We start from the raw sequence: 14,280 nt of genomic DNA, 5'->3' as shown, positions 1-14,280 counted from the left end.
TTTTTACATATAGAACTCTGGCATTAACGAGCCTTTAGTTTTATTTCAGCCAAGTAGAGGCATTGTGTAATATGTCTGTATTAGTGTGTGTCACTTGTGTTGTGTCTAATATATCGGGTATACAAAGACCGCTTCAGAAACTGTGGGGTATATTCTCCTCAATATCATTGCGAATAATTGTTATATAATATTAAGCAAATGTAAAACTTTAAAGTCTGAAATTAAACAATTTATAGTTATTTAAATTTGATACAATTTAACACTAAATAATAATTATACCCGTTATATTAATAAAACTTATTCTACTTACGTCTAATAAAAGGGATATAAAAAAATAATTACAATTCTCACCATTCTCCCACGCTGCCTCTTTGGTCTTCAACAAGGCAGCCAGACCGATATTGTCTTTCGGCATAACTCGATTCAACATGTTATCTGAGCCTTCGCTATTCGCCATAGCCAACTGGTTGAATTCGATTAAGTGTTCTTTTACCAGTGAAAATCTGTGAAAAAAAGCATTAATGTTAAATAACATAGCGATGAAATCGACATGAAAATGAAGACAGATCTCTCGAATATAATTGAGGAAGTTTTTCTTTTGAAAGTTTAGGTTTTTGTGGATTGTGTGTAAAAACCTCTTAAAGTACCAACATCAGTGGCGCTACGAGCTTTTAGGGTCTGGGGCTCAGATTTCTGTATCTGTTTAATGATCAGTTGTTAATCTAATAGGCAAGTAGGTGATCATACTTTTGTGCCTGATGCACGACGTAGACTTTTTGGGTCTAAGGCAAGCCGGTTTCTCACAATGTTTTCCTTCACCGTTCGAGCGAATGTTAAATGCGCACATAGAAAGAAAGGCCATTAGTGCACGGCCGGGGATCGAACCTACGACCTAAGGGACGAGAGTCGCACGTTGAAGCCACTAGGCTAAGACTGGTCGCTCGCCAACACAAACATCAGTGCATTAAAATCAGTAAGTTGAAATACCGAACCGCCTTTTCTGTCAATTAGGTATTTCATTGTAGTTGTGCAGTGCATACTTAGCAGATCTGAAGAATATAGCGCATCCATCCACGTATTTCCTCTCGGACTCCGCCATAGTTTTGGCGCGAGACTTTGGCGAGAAGATGCCATCGTAGCCGTCCTGTTTCAACTCCGGTAAAAAGAAATTGTAGAACTGGTCCGTTTCCACCTCCTGAAATATTTTTACACAAATAAACTTTATTTGGTGAATAACAAAATCACAAATCAACCTGTATTAATCGCTATCAATGTCAATCTTATTCTGAGACAAATTTTAAGTAACGATTGACATACATGACATAAATATAAAATTACTTATTTTTCAGTTTCTCCTTTCAACATTCGTTCGCGACTACACTTTCACGATGTGTGTCGATTGGGTTTTTTATAATAATACAAGTATTTAAGGCCAATAACAATGAACTTAAACGCTAAGCGACCCTTTATTTCTCACCGCTAACGCCAGAAAATGGTAGATTACAGGACAGAAACTATTTCAATAATTTTCAGTGACAAAATGTATTAAAACCTACGCTGCTACCACTATACGTTGTTTACAACCCTGACATTGACGTATTATACAATAGCTAACAATTGCCGGCGCAACGACCTCTCAATGTTGTGCGGAAGAAAATAACTATTTGTGAATACTGATCGTCATGTTATATAAATTGATTTGGCTAATAAAGCCTACTTTATACATGCGAATAACGGCATCTAAATGGACCTTTGTTCATTGTAAGCGCTACTGTAATATAAATGTTGGTATTAAGTAGAGTCGAGTTATTGTTAAAAATCAATACAATATCTAGAAATAAATCGTTTTATCAGTATTGTTTTAGATTGTACCACAAGATTTTTTTTAAGTAAAATTGGTTCATCTATTTACACCTAGTTAATACCTCCCAGAGCACAACTAAGTAATTGGTTTGGCAAACAAGTCATCTTGCCTATTTATATTTTATGAATATAGTGTAAATATGTTATATCTGGACAATGTTTTCTTTGTTGTGTTAAGCTATTATAAGCTTTAGTACATTCTTAGATAACAGTGATTTTATTATATTTTACATGAAAATTATTTTATTTTACATGCCTGTAAGCTTATGATATCCGCAGAATAATGTCGTATCTCGTCCAATATGCCCTTTTTCCGATAGTCCCACTCCAGCGCCCAACTCGGGCAGTAGCCGTACATCTGTCTCGTCGCATATTTGTCACACAGCACGTTATAGCACATCACCGTGAATATACCTGGAAAAATATGTATTGTCTATTAGTTGGAAATATGTTAAAGTAAATACTATATCGAGAATGTTTCAAATAAATTGGGTGAATTTATAAAAAAGGTTGGCCAAAGTGTTCTATTCTACTATGAGGCCACACTAAATATTATAACAAAACCCGAATTTCTCTACAGACATATGTGTAACAATTAAGAACAAGAGATATAGATACCAGAGTTATAGCATAAGCATTTTACAGTTAAAAATTATAATATCACATGGCATGATGAAATCGGATCTACATACTCGGTATAGAAAAAAATAATATTTGTATATACGAATTATTGCATAAATATAGAGCTTTCATCTGTAACAATTTCATTTCACAAGGGCCGCGTAAAACGAGATAATATAACATTATCACATAATTTCTTCGAAAATACAGGAAATGATGTATTCCGTAAACGGTTATGGCCGGGGGATGTTCGTGAGGTGCTGACGAGTAGATAAGCTAAATGGTCTCGACTCTCGGGTGCGAATAGGTGCTTGTCTATGGGCAAATAGAGTCATCGAGGAAACTGACCCGTTCAAATGGCTTCTATAGTTACGATACTATATGTCCCTTAAAATATTTGTTATATCAGAAACTCTACCTTTTGAAGAGGGAATAATTAATATATTAAATTACACTAATTATTATAGACATTAATTAGTCGAATTCGACTCAGGGGTCCTTCAAGTAACGAGCGTATCAATTCTTAAAAAGGCGGGCAACACACTTCAGGCGAGCCTTCTGGCAATGTAATGGCAATTTATAATTGAGATTAAAACATTTACGAATTTCGTTCGCGTATATTGTTTGGTTGACTATTTGAACCCGGGAAAATATGTTTTACGGTATGGAAGGCAAGAGCGGGCATTTAATTTCGTAATGTATGCGAAGAAATGTATGCCATGATAAAACGTAATGTATTTCATGAGAAATACTAAATCTATCCAAACGTTTACATTAATAACATTAATTATCAAATTATTGTTTCTACAGTTTTAAATTATCCCCAATTTATGCAAACAAATCCACGACTGTGATCTCTCACGTTCATAATATTACACTTCTGCGGCATTCATCACATCGAAATCAAAAGGTTCGATATGTGATTTGTTATCTCTGGCCCTTCACGCAAATGTCAACATCGTGGAAGATCACGCATGATACTATAATTCATGACTAGAAACACTATGGTATTTATATACGTTAATATACAAATCATGAGTTACCTGTCTCTTTGCCTCTGAATAAAAATACCCCAAATTTTAAGAAATTTTATATAGAATTCATATTGTTAACAAAAATATTGCGCCTACTACTTAAACACAGTGGATACTTTCACGGAGCGACTTTATTTGTCATGGTTTTTATTTTATGCTTTAGTTGATGGAATATTAATTGCATGCGATAGCATTAATATAGTCTGTAAAGATAATTGTGGCTAACGACTCTACTATGTATATAGATAAGACGCCTAACCGTAGACAATTCAGCTCACAATTGTAGTACGTCACTCCGGATCTACCAACACTGCTTACGACACTGGTCATGCTAATCAGCAAAGCTTCACCTGATCAATACAAACCGCAGCACGTGCTTTACACGACCATTGTATGCCCAATGCACGAGACGTGGCGCACATGCCAACGACAAAACAATACACCATCGAATAAGGAAGTATAAGTCGACTTGAAAGAAACAAAACCAAAAAGGCATCTTTTAATAGCGTTTTTTTTTTTGTCTTAAGATATTTCTGGTGTGTTCAATATTTATTTATTCCACATATTTTTTCTATCTTAACAGTTACTACTAATACGATAGAACGACACAATAATACCCACACCTATTATCCTAAATATGTTCGGATTCGAAACGAAAGAAGTTAGAAGTTATTAAGTACAAGTTATAAACCAATCTATATATAAGATATTTAAAATACTTCTAGTTCGTATTCAACACGAATTTGTACGTAAGCCAAGTATTTTTTTTATTTATTGGTATAGGATAATCTGTTTATCGAGCAAGACTATATATCAATCTAAGACCAAATTAACGGGGCTAAAACCGCTAGTTCGTTGAATTAATTTTTATTCATTAGTCAAACCAAGATCATTTTTCGGAATCGTTTCTCGCTCCGGGTAACACGAGTCACGTCGAATGCTTTGACATAATAAATGGTAATGTTATGTAGACGCGTGCCTTCAAAATAAATCAATGATGAAATAATACGTGCACAATGAGACAATGGTAAAGGAAACACGATAATATACCGCAAAAACTAAGTATGCTTGGTACCATAGTTGATTCAAATAATTCTTGTAATCACAGTAACGCTCGCATACATAGCATAGGTGAAATTCCGTAGCTAGTGTGGTAATGCTGTTATAAGGAGGTTTTTGAGTGAGACTGAAGCTGACTTGCTTATAAAGAATCAATGATGAGCAGTCAGTTGAAAAAAGTAAGTACAATTATTTTTCAAAAGTAAATTTGTCTTCTAAGATTTATTTTAGTAGCTACTGCTTGATAGCCTCGTTCGAATGCGAATTTGCTAGAATCAGGTCTCTGAACCGTAAATAAATATGCGATAAATTGACGTATTTATTAAACAATAACTGTTGGCTTAGTCATGTTCCGGTGTAAGATGATATCAATACAATTCGTGACCGTTTAAAAACACCAATTTTATAGAAACAGTAGCTGGAGCCCGTGAATGATTTATTGAGGCGCTGCTATTTAAAAAAACAGCAGTTAATAAGAATCTTTATAAAATAAAACAATCTTGTCTTAGGCACAGACAAATATGTCAAAATAATCCTAAAGAAAAAATAGGTTTGACAGGTCCTAAAGATAAGTGATATACGTCAATTTGACACATGTAAAATTGATTTTGATATTTGTAAAATTGTTATTAGATAAAACATAGATAATTCTATGTGGGGCATATTATCTGTACGGAGTGAGCCCATAACCTTCGCTACCGATTTCTATCTTAGGCTATGCCCTGCCCCAGCATTAACCGCATCGCTACCACTAGATCCTAATACGAATAGTTTTACAATAAACATATCCTTATTTAATGTAAAAAATAATAATATAATATATAAATATATAATAAAAATATATTTAATGTAATTTAAGACGCACTTTTCTTTTTTAAATTTACACAATTAATCCTGACTTTGTAGGTCTGCATCTGAGGAGTCTGTTACATTGTAACTAAAACTTTGCTATCTTTAATAACAAACACCGCTTTGTTTTAATAACAAACAAAAAGCAATGATATTGGAAGGTCGAAGCGACAGGCATCAAACAATTGTAGAACTGCAATGGCACTATAATTTACATAATTGCTACGGTCATTTCAATGCGGTATGTCGGACGACATACGGCTAAAGTTGTATGAGAGCGACCACGTGTTCTCTATACTCTTAAAAAAGGAAATGTCTTAAAAAATAATTTTATATCATTAAACAAGAAAAAAATACGAAAATCATTCATCTACATATTTTTAAAGGCCTGTATGTTCTTTCATAAAAAAAATCAATGGCACTACAACCTTTTTAGGCCTCAGATGTCTGTATCTGTTTCATGATCATTTGTTAATCTAATAGGCAAGTAGGGGATCAGCCTTCTGTGCCTGACGCACGCAAGCCGGTTTCCTCACGATGTTTTCCTTCACCTTCCGAGCGAATGTTAAATGCGGACATAGAAAGAAAGTCCATTGGTGCGCACCAATGGACAATGGCTGCGCAGCCGGGGATTGAACTCACGACCTCAGGGATGAGAGTCGCACACTTAAGCCATTGGGCCAACACTACTCTATGTCTTTTTTATATTTATTTTTTCGTATTGATCTAATGTGTTATTAGTGTTACTGTACGTTAGTATTCTTTCTAAAAACAAAATATTCAAATTATTGGGGCATAACGTAACATTAAACGACTTATTGAAAACATCTGTGTAATATCATTCACAGTCGCAATAGTCTTCATCAACTCAAAAAATCTAAGCTTATCACTGAATTTTGAAAGAAAGTCCCAGTAACTATAAAGTAAATAACCAAATACAGATTTACCTTGTAGACAAATGCTGAATAAATCAATATTTTTTATTATTATATGCATTTATTCATTGTTTTAAAAGGTAAAACCCTTCGCCGAAAGAGCAAGTTTTCATTACGACTATAAAAATAACTAATTCAACTAAATAACTTTTGTATAAAAAATCGAAACACTAGAACCTGCTCAAGTCAGTTTACATAATTAAAGTTAAATAAATTAGATAACACAAAACAAGCTTTTGTCTTGGGTTCACGGATGCGCAGAGGCCGATGCCAATGCCTGGCATTGTGCATTGTTTGTGCATTCGAAGGGCATTTCCTTAATGTCAACCGACCGTGAGTTCGATTCGCCGATATCATATTTAAAAGGTATTAATTTTGAAATAGCACGGCGGAATGTGACCACGGCGCACGGGTTCTTTATCCATTTTGGATACATCACTGATTTGGATCATTGCTATATATATAGATAGAGATATATATAGAGCAGAGTTTCTACGTGTACGTTGAACAGTCGCTCGTACGGTAAAGGAATACATCGTGAAGTAACGGCATGCCTTATACCCATAGATCTAAGACAACCGCGTGTGTCAAGCATAGAAGGCCGATCCCCTACTCTCCTATCAAAATATCAGGATAAAGTAATCTACGGCTCAATCCTTAAATTTTCTATTGCTTTTTTGTCATTGCTAGTAACCGTATTTTTCTATAGCGAGGGCATTGAATTTATGTCAGCTGTTAAGATATCAATATATATCAATAAAGTTTATTATTATACGTTAAAATTATACATCAAGTATCTCGCATTGTAAGACAAGATTAATACTCTATAAACTCGGAAGAAATATCGCTTTTGCTGAAGTTCATTACAATTTAAAAAAAAAACATAACCCTGGATATCTATACTCTATACCAACAATTAAAATCGCTGATGTAATTCAAGCGTAACGAACACTTTATTATGAGTTCTAATCTATAAAACTAATCAAAAACATTTCAATCTCGCAAGCTGTTGTGCGAAATGTTTTTACTAGCCAATACTTAATTTACTTAATCTGCGATGGCTTTCAACATGTAATTTAAAATTATACATTCTCGCATCAACAATAATACCTTATAAGCTCGTCATACATTTCAACTTACTATAAATGAAAAGGCAATGGCACACATATTGAAGGATGACCTGAGTTACTTACAAGTAGGACGACTCCTATTCGGTCTCGTTAAGGGAATCCAAGGTCTCTGAGGTGGTAGAGTGGCGGTAACTGAAACAAAGAATATAAATATTTGAAATACCTTAAGTCGAAGCAATAAAGACGCTATTACGAAATTACGAAGACTTATGAAACAATTTGGCTACTAGTAGTCACATACAGTCTCAATAGAGGTTATCATTATTCCGCAAATTATTTGACCACATATACTCGTTGCCTGTGGCAGAACAATCAAGGACATGATGCATATGACTTAGAGTTTGTAATAAGCCATTATGGATAATCAATTTTAGTTTCCGATTTCCGTACCGAGAACGTGCATGTGAAAGTTTGATTAGTCAGGCTGTAATTAGGCAACATAAAGAATTTTTACAGGGAGACAGATATGGCAATAGAGACTCTTTTCACAAGTATCATAAGAGTTAAGTTTTACAACTGTAAACAAGTTTGAGTTTTTTTTATATATATAGGACCCCTAATGTAGGTTTATTAGGGGTTCTATAAACGCGATTAGACTGTGACCGAAAAGCTTAACAGCAGGGTAGTGTCTATTCTCTCCTTTCATATAATTAGCTTTTATTTACTTAAGTTAAGTCATGTGGTATATAGTCAGTTAGGAATTAAGTTTCCAAATCTACACAATCTTTCAGAAGTAAACAAGTAAATAATTTGAAATTATACAAAGACAACCCAATTTATAGATATAACGGTGATTCCTAGCAACAATTAGACGATTTTTCTCGAAAACATTCAATATAGATAATTTGTTTCAACGAAACAATATTCGTGCTTCATAATTCTACGCTTTTTATTTTCAAAAATCAATCAAATATCTGGCAATTTGTGAACCGTTAAAATAAGAATTATTGTCGAATCGATTGTCTTCGGTGATAGTTCTGAATCTGTAATCATCGCGGAAGCTCACATTTTGGCGTGGACTGCAAAAACTTTGCGTTTTTAAGGGTTGCCCCCTTAACACTAATTCATATTTAACGTATCTCGAACCGCTTTTTATTTTACAAAACGCTCGGGTCTTATAGACATTGTACATAATTGTTAACGCATTAAATTGTACAGGTTTACCGAAACGTGCCGTATTCATTGGGATACGCAAAACATCTTTTGATTTGGCACCCAACTAAAAATGCGTTATAAAAAAACACTTTCGATTATAAACATAAAACTTATTGTGCATATTTTTTAAGGCCAAACAACCCTAGTTCTACTTAACCGCTCGTCTACTCGATGTTCCATTCAAGGCGAACATCAATAAAAAGCGTATAGTATTGTTCTCGGCATTATGAACTGTCGTGAAATCGAGCGAGAAATAATACGTCCGGGATGGCTATTTAACGCTAAGTGCGTTTTATTATCAATTCAAAGTCGATATCTTCAATAAGAAAGGATAATTCGGAAAATAAACGTACGTAAGACACACCATTTTGTCAAAATTGCCGCATAATCATTCAGCGGTAAAAGTCAAGTCAAGAAGTAAACAAAAACGTAGTTTGAGCCAGAGCTTTCAAAAGCTTTAAAAAATCTGATTTCCGTATATTGCTAATGACCTTCAAAAATACGTAGTAACACGTCTTATATTGCTATAAAGAGGAATAAAGCCCCTTGCCCTTCTTCAAGCAACTGTATTTCCCAAAGGTTATATTTTAGCTTGTTTATACATAAATAGTAGTTAGTATACGATGCTTTGTTTTGTTGTGAATTATATTTTTTAAATGCGGTATTATCAATCACCAAGAAGTGCTCTGTTATAAAATCAAAATTACGGTAATTTATCTTAATGTTGACAGACTCGTTTTTAATAAATAATTAAACGAAGCTATCAGTCACTGTGTAAGAAACGAAAACAAAATGTTTAAATGAAGTCATTAATAATCTCTTGACAATACTCACTGTCAATACTAAAAAGATGCAGAAAAACAAGTCAAAACCACTCGACGGCTATTGTCGAATTAATCAACCGAGACGTATGAATATGTATAATATATGTATGTATGTCGTGGGTATAGTTCGTTAAGTTTCTATACACTTCCGCTCACGGTTTTACCTATATGCTCTTCATTTGTATTGTTACCTACTAACACTTTTTTGTTTTCTATACGCTGTAAACCCGCTATGTTTTTTAGTTAGTGCTTTCAAGTCGTAATCATCATTGAGAGATACGTTATCGGTTTACAGTTTTTCTTCGAATAATGCTACGTATTTATATCATTTACGTGGGAATTTCGGTAGCTTGTGGCCATCCGCGGCGACAACTATAATTGTTATATATATATATATATATATATATATATAAACCAGAATGCTATGACGCTATAACTCCTTAGTAAAAGAGTGAGTAGTAGTAGTTTCTTTAGAAACTGCACTCAGCAATTCATGCATTTCTCCTTCAGCTACGAGAAGTTTTAATAAAAAGTTCTAACAATGGTATAATATTACTTATGTTTTTTTGGACTAAACTTCTTTAAATTACTAGGTATGCAACGGGCGGCCTTATCGCAAACAAGCGATTTTATCCAGGGAACCCTAGTAAGATAAAAATCTTTAAAAAAAAAACCGAATGCAAGTAAAGAGCAAGAAGTATATAATTTAATCAAAAATAGATTTTTGCATTAATGTGTGATTATTTTGAGTTCAGTAATACTACGGCACGGCAATTTTGTGTATGGAATACCTAATATATATTCGAACATTATAACAATATTATCCGAAGCAGCCAATACTATTAGCACCAGTCACTGGCATTCAATTTATAAGGTCGTAGCGATAACCATCTTTATCGATCGATATAAGCGAAATGAAATTAATTTTTTACAACGTGAATTATCCTACTTCAAGTTGTATAATAATCAATCTTGATACAGTCACACGCTTAAGATAAATACTTTGAGAGGTATTGGTATTGGTTTGGAAAAAAATATTTTTGTTTCGTTATTGAAATTCTTTATGCCAATATTGTATTTAAGAAAATGATTTGCTTAGCGTTTGTTTAACAATAATTGTTTCAAAAGTTGATCCACTTCTCAATTAGTTAAGTTTTCGTGTAACGAGAAAGCAAGTCTTAAAATATACAAGAATATTGCATATTATACAGACATCCAACATTGGTAGCATTTGTTGCAGAAATTTTGAAAAATAATCATGTATTAATAGGTCATAGCGGGTCACAATAGTATAGCTTGTTCTCATCTCGAATGATTAAGAGATTCTTTGCACTACTCAAGTGTTATCGTACTTAGGTAAGTGAAAAGCTACAAAGAAAGATTTCTTATAGTGCTATCTTTTTTCGACGGTTGAAGGACGATTAAGAAAAATATTACTATCATATGTAAGAACCCCAAAGTATGACTTAATTTTATTTTTTAAGTTAGGAATAAGTAACCGGATGAAATATTATCTTCAAATAACTTCCATTTTATGCAGCTGTATAATCTCCCACAAGATAAGTGCTTCTTAGTTCCGAAGTTAAACATTAATTTCGTAAAAAGTTCTATAGCGCGAGACACATAATGCCTGATTGACACCTGATTTTTTTTAAACTATGTAAAAGTAATTATACTAGTTAGGTAATATAATCACAAATCATGGCTATATTAGGACTAGATTTTTTTTAATCAATAAAAAAGTCGTAATCAACGCATATACACGGTGACGTTACATGTTACAAAATGCTTATATACTTTTACTTTCTTTTGAAAATTAAATATCTAGTAATCGATTAATCAAATATAAGAAACACTTTTCACAATTATATCAAAACTTTATAACCAGTAAATGGAATGTTTATGATAATTTAATTAGCACTTAAGAATGTTCAATTAGCGCCGGTTAATCTAGTAAAAGAATAAAACATTCGTTAACCTTTATATAAGGACAAATTCAGTTCAAGGTATTCATAACAGATAAAAATATTTCATATTTCACCCAGACAATTTGATTTTAATTTTTAAATGGTGCGATAATAAATCCACACTTTTATGATTAACTAGGTAACACTGGAAATGTTTAGAAAATGAAAAACGGCTTAATGTAGAAAGTTGCCAATAATTTTATTGATTTTCTATGTAATCTCCGTTCCTTTCTACACATCGTCGCATTCGATGGAACCGCAGAAAAGCAGTGGGCCCATTCTTCCTTAGGGGTCTCTTCTATGGAATTGTATCTTAAGTTCTTGGGAATAAATGAAAGTCGCAGGGCACCAGGTGAGGTCTGTACGGCGGATGACTCATTATCTCGACACCTGCCATAGAAAAATTATTCAACAGTCCGTTTTTCGGAGTGCGCTGAATCACTGTCGTGGTGAAGGAGGATCCTGCTTCGAGGGCGCTGCTGTCGAATGTTGTCCAAGACAAAGGGCAAACAGCGATTGACATACCAGTCCATAACCTATTTAAATTTCGTTATTAAAATCAACGTATTTTAATTTAAGAGCATCGATCATAAATAATGTTAACATATTCGCTTTACTCAAATACAAATTGTATGCACACAAGAAAGCCCAATTACATGGGCGTATTTGTTCTAAATGTATTTTGCGCAGGCGTCTCGCCGATTACACTTTGTAATTAGGCCGTGGGCTGCAACCACTAAATCATAAGAGCATATGTACAATACTCGTTTATGAGCGTCTTATTGAATATTAAACGCATTAAACGCCTCGTCTTTCTAAAGTCCTTTAAACCTATGTAGATAACATGATGCATTATATTTTCATAAAGAAAACTTACACCACGACTATGAGTGTGCTTATATTTAAGACAGACTTTAACAACATTAACAAACAAAATTTTAATACCCAATAAGTGATTTCCATGACTACACTATACTTGACACGTATACGCACAATAATGGTGTGACGAACAATCTCGTGAACGTGGAGTTTATTGGGGTTTTGCCTTAAAAAGTTGGATTTAATAAATTTGCAAAACCACAAATGAAATTGGTGCTACTGTAACTGCTAACAAGAGCGTAAACAATGTACGAGTGAAAGTCGAGTGAGCACTAGATGGAAGGCGATAAGCGGCAGCACGCTCTTCACATTGTTCACTACGATCTGCAAGATAAGCCTCTCTCTGCAGAGCTACCGTGAGAATTCGATATCAACATTTAAGTTTCTTTTGTCACCTAAAATCCTTATCAATTTTTTTATTTGTAAAAAAGGGGGCACAGGGGCAGGATGCTCACCTGATGTTAAGTGATACCGCTGCCCATGGACACTCTCAATGCCAGAGGGCTCGTGAGTGTGTTGCCGGCCTTTTAAGAATTGGTACGCTCTTTTCTTGAAGGACCCTAAGTCGAATTGGTTCGGAAATACTTCAGTTTGACAAAAGCGACATCAGATTGATGAATAAAATCATCAATCTTTGACTACTTATCACCTATCAATAGAACATGACTATAATAATGTTGTGAACATGTTCTATTGATAGGTAATACGCTAGGGATATATTAAGGGGATCATAATCTATCAACCTATATTACATATATTATACGAGCCTGCGGGGAAGTCAAACATATTATATGTTCATGCTATATATGTCACAGCCAGCTTAATTAGCCGTTGATTTAACAGCCTAGTCGTTTAACTAACGGCCTGAAAGATATTCAACCGTAGGGTTTGTTACAAAATTTAATAAACTAGCTGGCTAATGCTTAGGCCATTCGTACGATACAGTCATTATTTGGCATAAATAAAACAAAGATGAAACATGATAAATATTTCTTTTAAAATTAAGTTGCTTAAGTCAAATTCACATTATTATAGTCACTACACTCTTCAATTGGCCTCGTTGTTTTTCATGAAACTTTGGAAACTATCAAAGTTGTAGTTAGCCGACGCCATATTAATAGTAAGAAGAGTTTCGTTTCGAGTTTGAGTGAGGCAGAAAGTGGAATAAAATTTTAATGTACAGGCTAAGCAAGTAATGAATCGTCATCGATCTAAGTCATTTGCCTAGCTGTTCGATCAATTGGCTGACCATCTTTCAGGCCGCTACTTAAACCGCACCGTTTAGTTAAACAGCTAGGCTGTTAATAGAACGGCTAATTAAGCTAGTTGGCTGCGACATATACATAATAATAACACAAGGGTACAAAATCAAACTTTTTTTCTGTTACTTAGAATTTTATGCTTGTTGTTTACTAATTTGACGTCGCTGATTCTAAAACTGCTTACAGCAGCTCTTGTTTTTGGGATATAGCTATCAGGCATCATTTTGTACCAGTCACATTTAAACTTCAACTCATGTTTTTTTAAGATTGTCCACGACGCGAAATAAACTCGGCCAGACATGTACTCTAGCGATGCGCTAGGAACCAAAGAGTTTTAATATACACGAATTGATCAAAAGTTAGAAAAAAACCTCTTCTTCAAGTGATGAAGATGAGACAACTTACTTTATACTGAGCGCCAGAGATCCAGATATTTTTTCTGACCTCCAGATTCTTGTAACCTCAGAAACAAGAATCTCATACTTTCGTAACCGTCACGATATTTCCTTCTTTTCTGAAGATAACGACTTTGTTTTTTGTTCTGATGTTCTAGGAACACTGAATGTGATAAATGAACCCATTGCCCAGATTTGCTAATACTGCCGCTTTTCCATATCTAACTAGGGCTTATGAATCAATTTGAGAATGCTAGGATGGGATGGGCACAAGGATGTTAATTGTATTAAATACATCTCTGTAGAG

The 14,280-nt window shown here is 34.0% G+C and overlaps 1 protein-coding gene across 2 annotated transcripts in view; it reads right to left on the bottom strand.

Annotated features, from left to right (window-relative positions):
- The window catches only part of LOC123712065 (CCR4-NOT transcription complex subunit 6), a 153,450-nt gene that overhangs the window by 4,709 nt on the left and 134,461 nt on the right, over positions 1-14,280 (bottom strand). Inside the window, exons 5-8 of one of the 2 annotated variants that reach the window (XM_045665003.1) lie at positions 7,555-7,623; positions 2,120-2,277; positions 1,041-1,195; positions 343-503 (exon numbers count right to left, since the gene is read on the bottom strand). In XM_045665003.1, coding sequence (XP_045520959.1) covers positions 343-503; positions 1,041-1,195; positions 2,120-2,277; positions 7,555-7,623 — 543 coding nt within the window. The remainder of the gene's footprint in view (positions 1-342; positions 504-1,040; positions 1,196-2,119; positions 2,278-7,554; positions 7,624-14,280) is intronic. The other variant, XM_045665004.1, reaches the window with a different exon arrangement.

This window comes from Pieris brassicae, chromosome 7, assembly GCF_905147105.1.
Source record: "Pieris brassicae chromosome 7, ilPieBrab1.1, whole genome shotgun sequence".
Taxonomy (NCBI): domain Eukaryota; kingdom Metazoa; phylum Arthropoda; class Insecta; order Lepidoptera; family Pieridae; genus Pieris; species Pieris brassicae.
The sequence above is the reverse complement of the archived record's forward strand: the minus strand, read 5'-3'. Positions and strand labels throughout refer to the sequence as shown.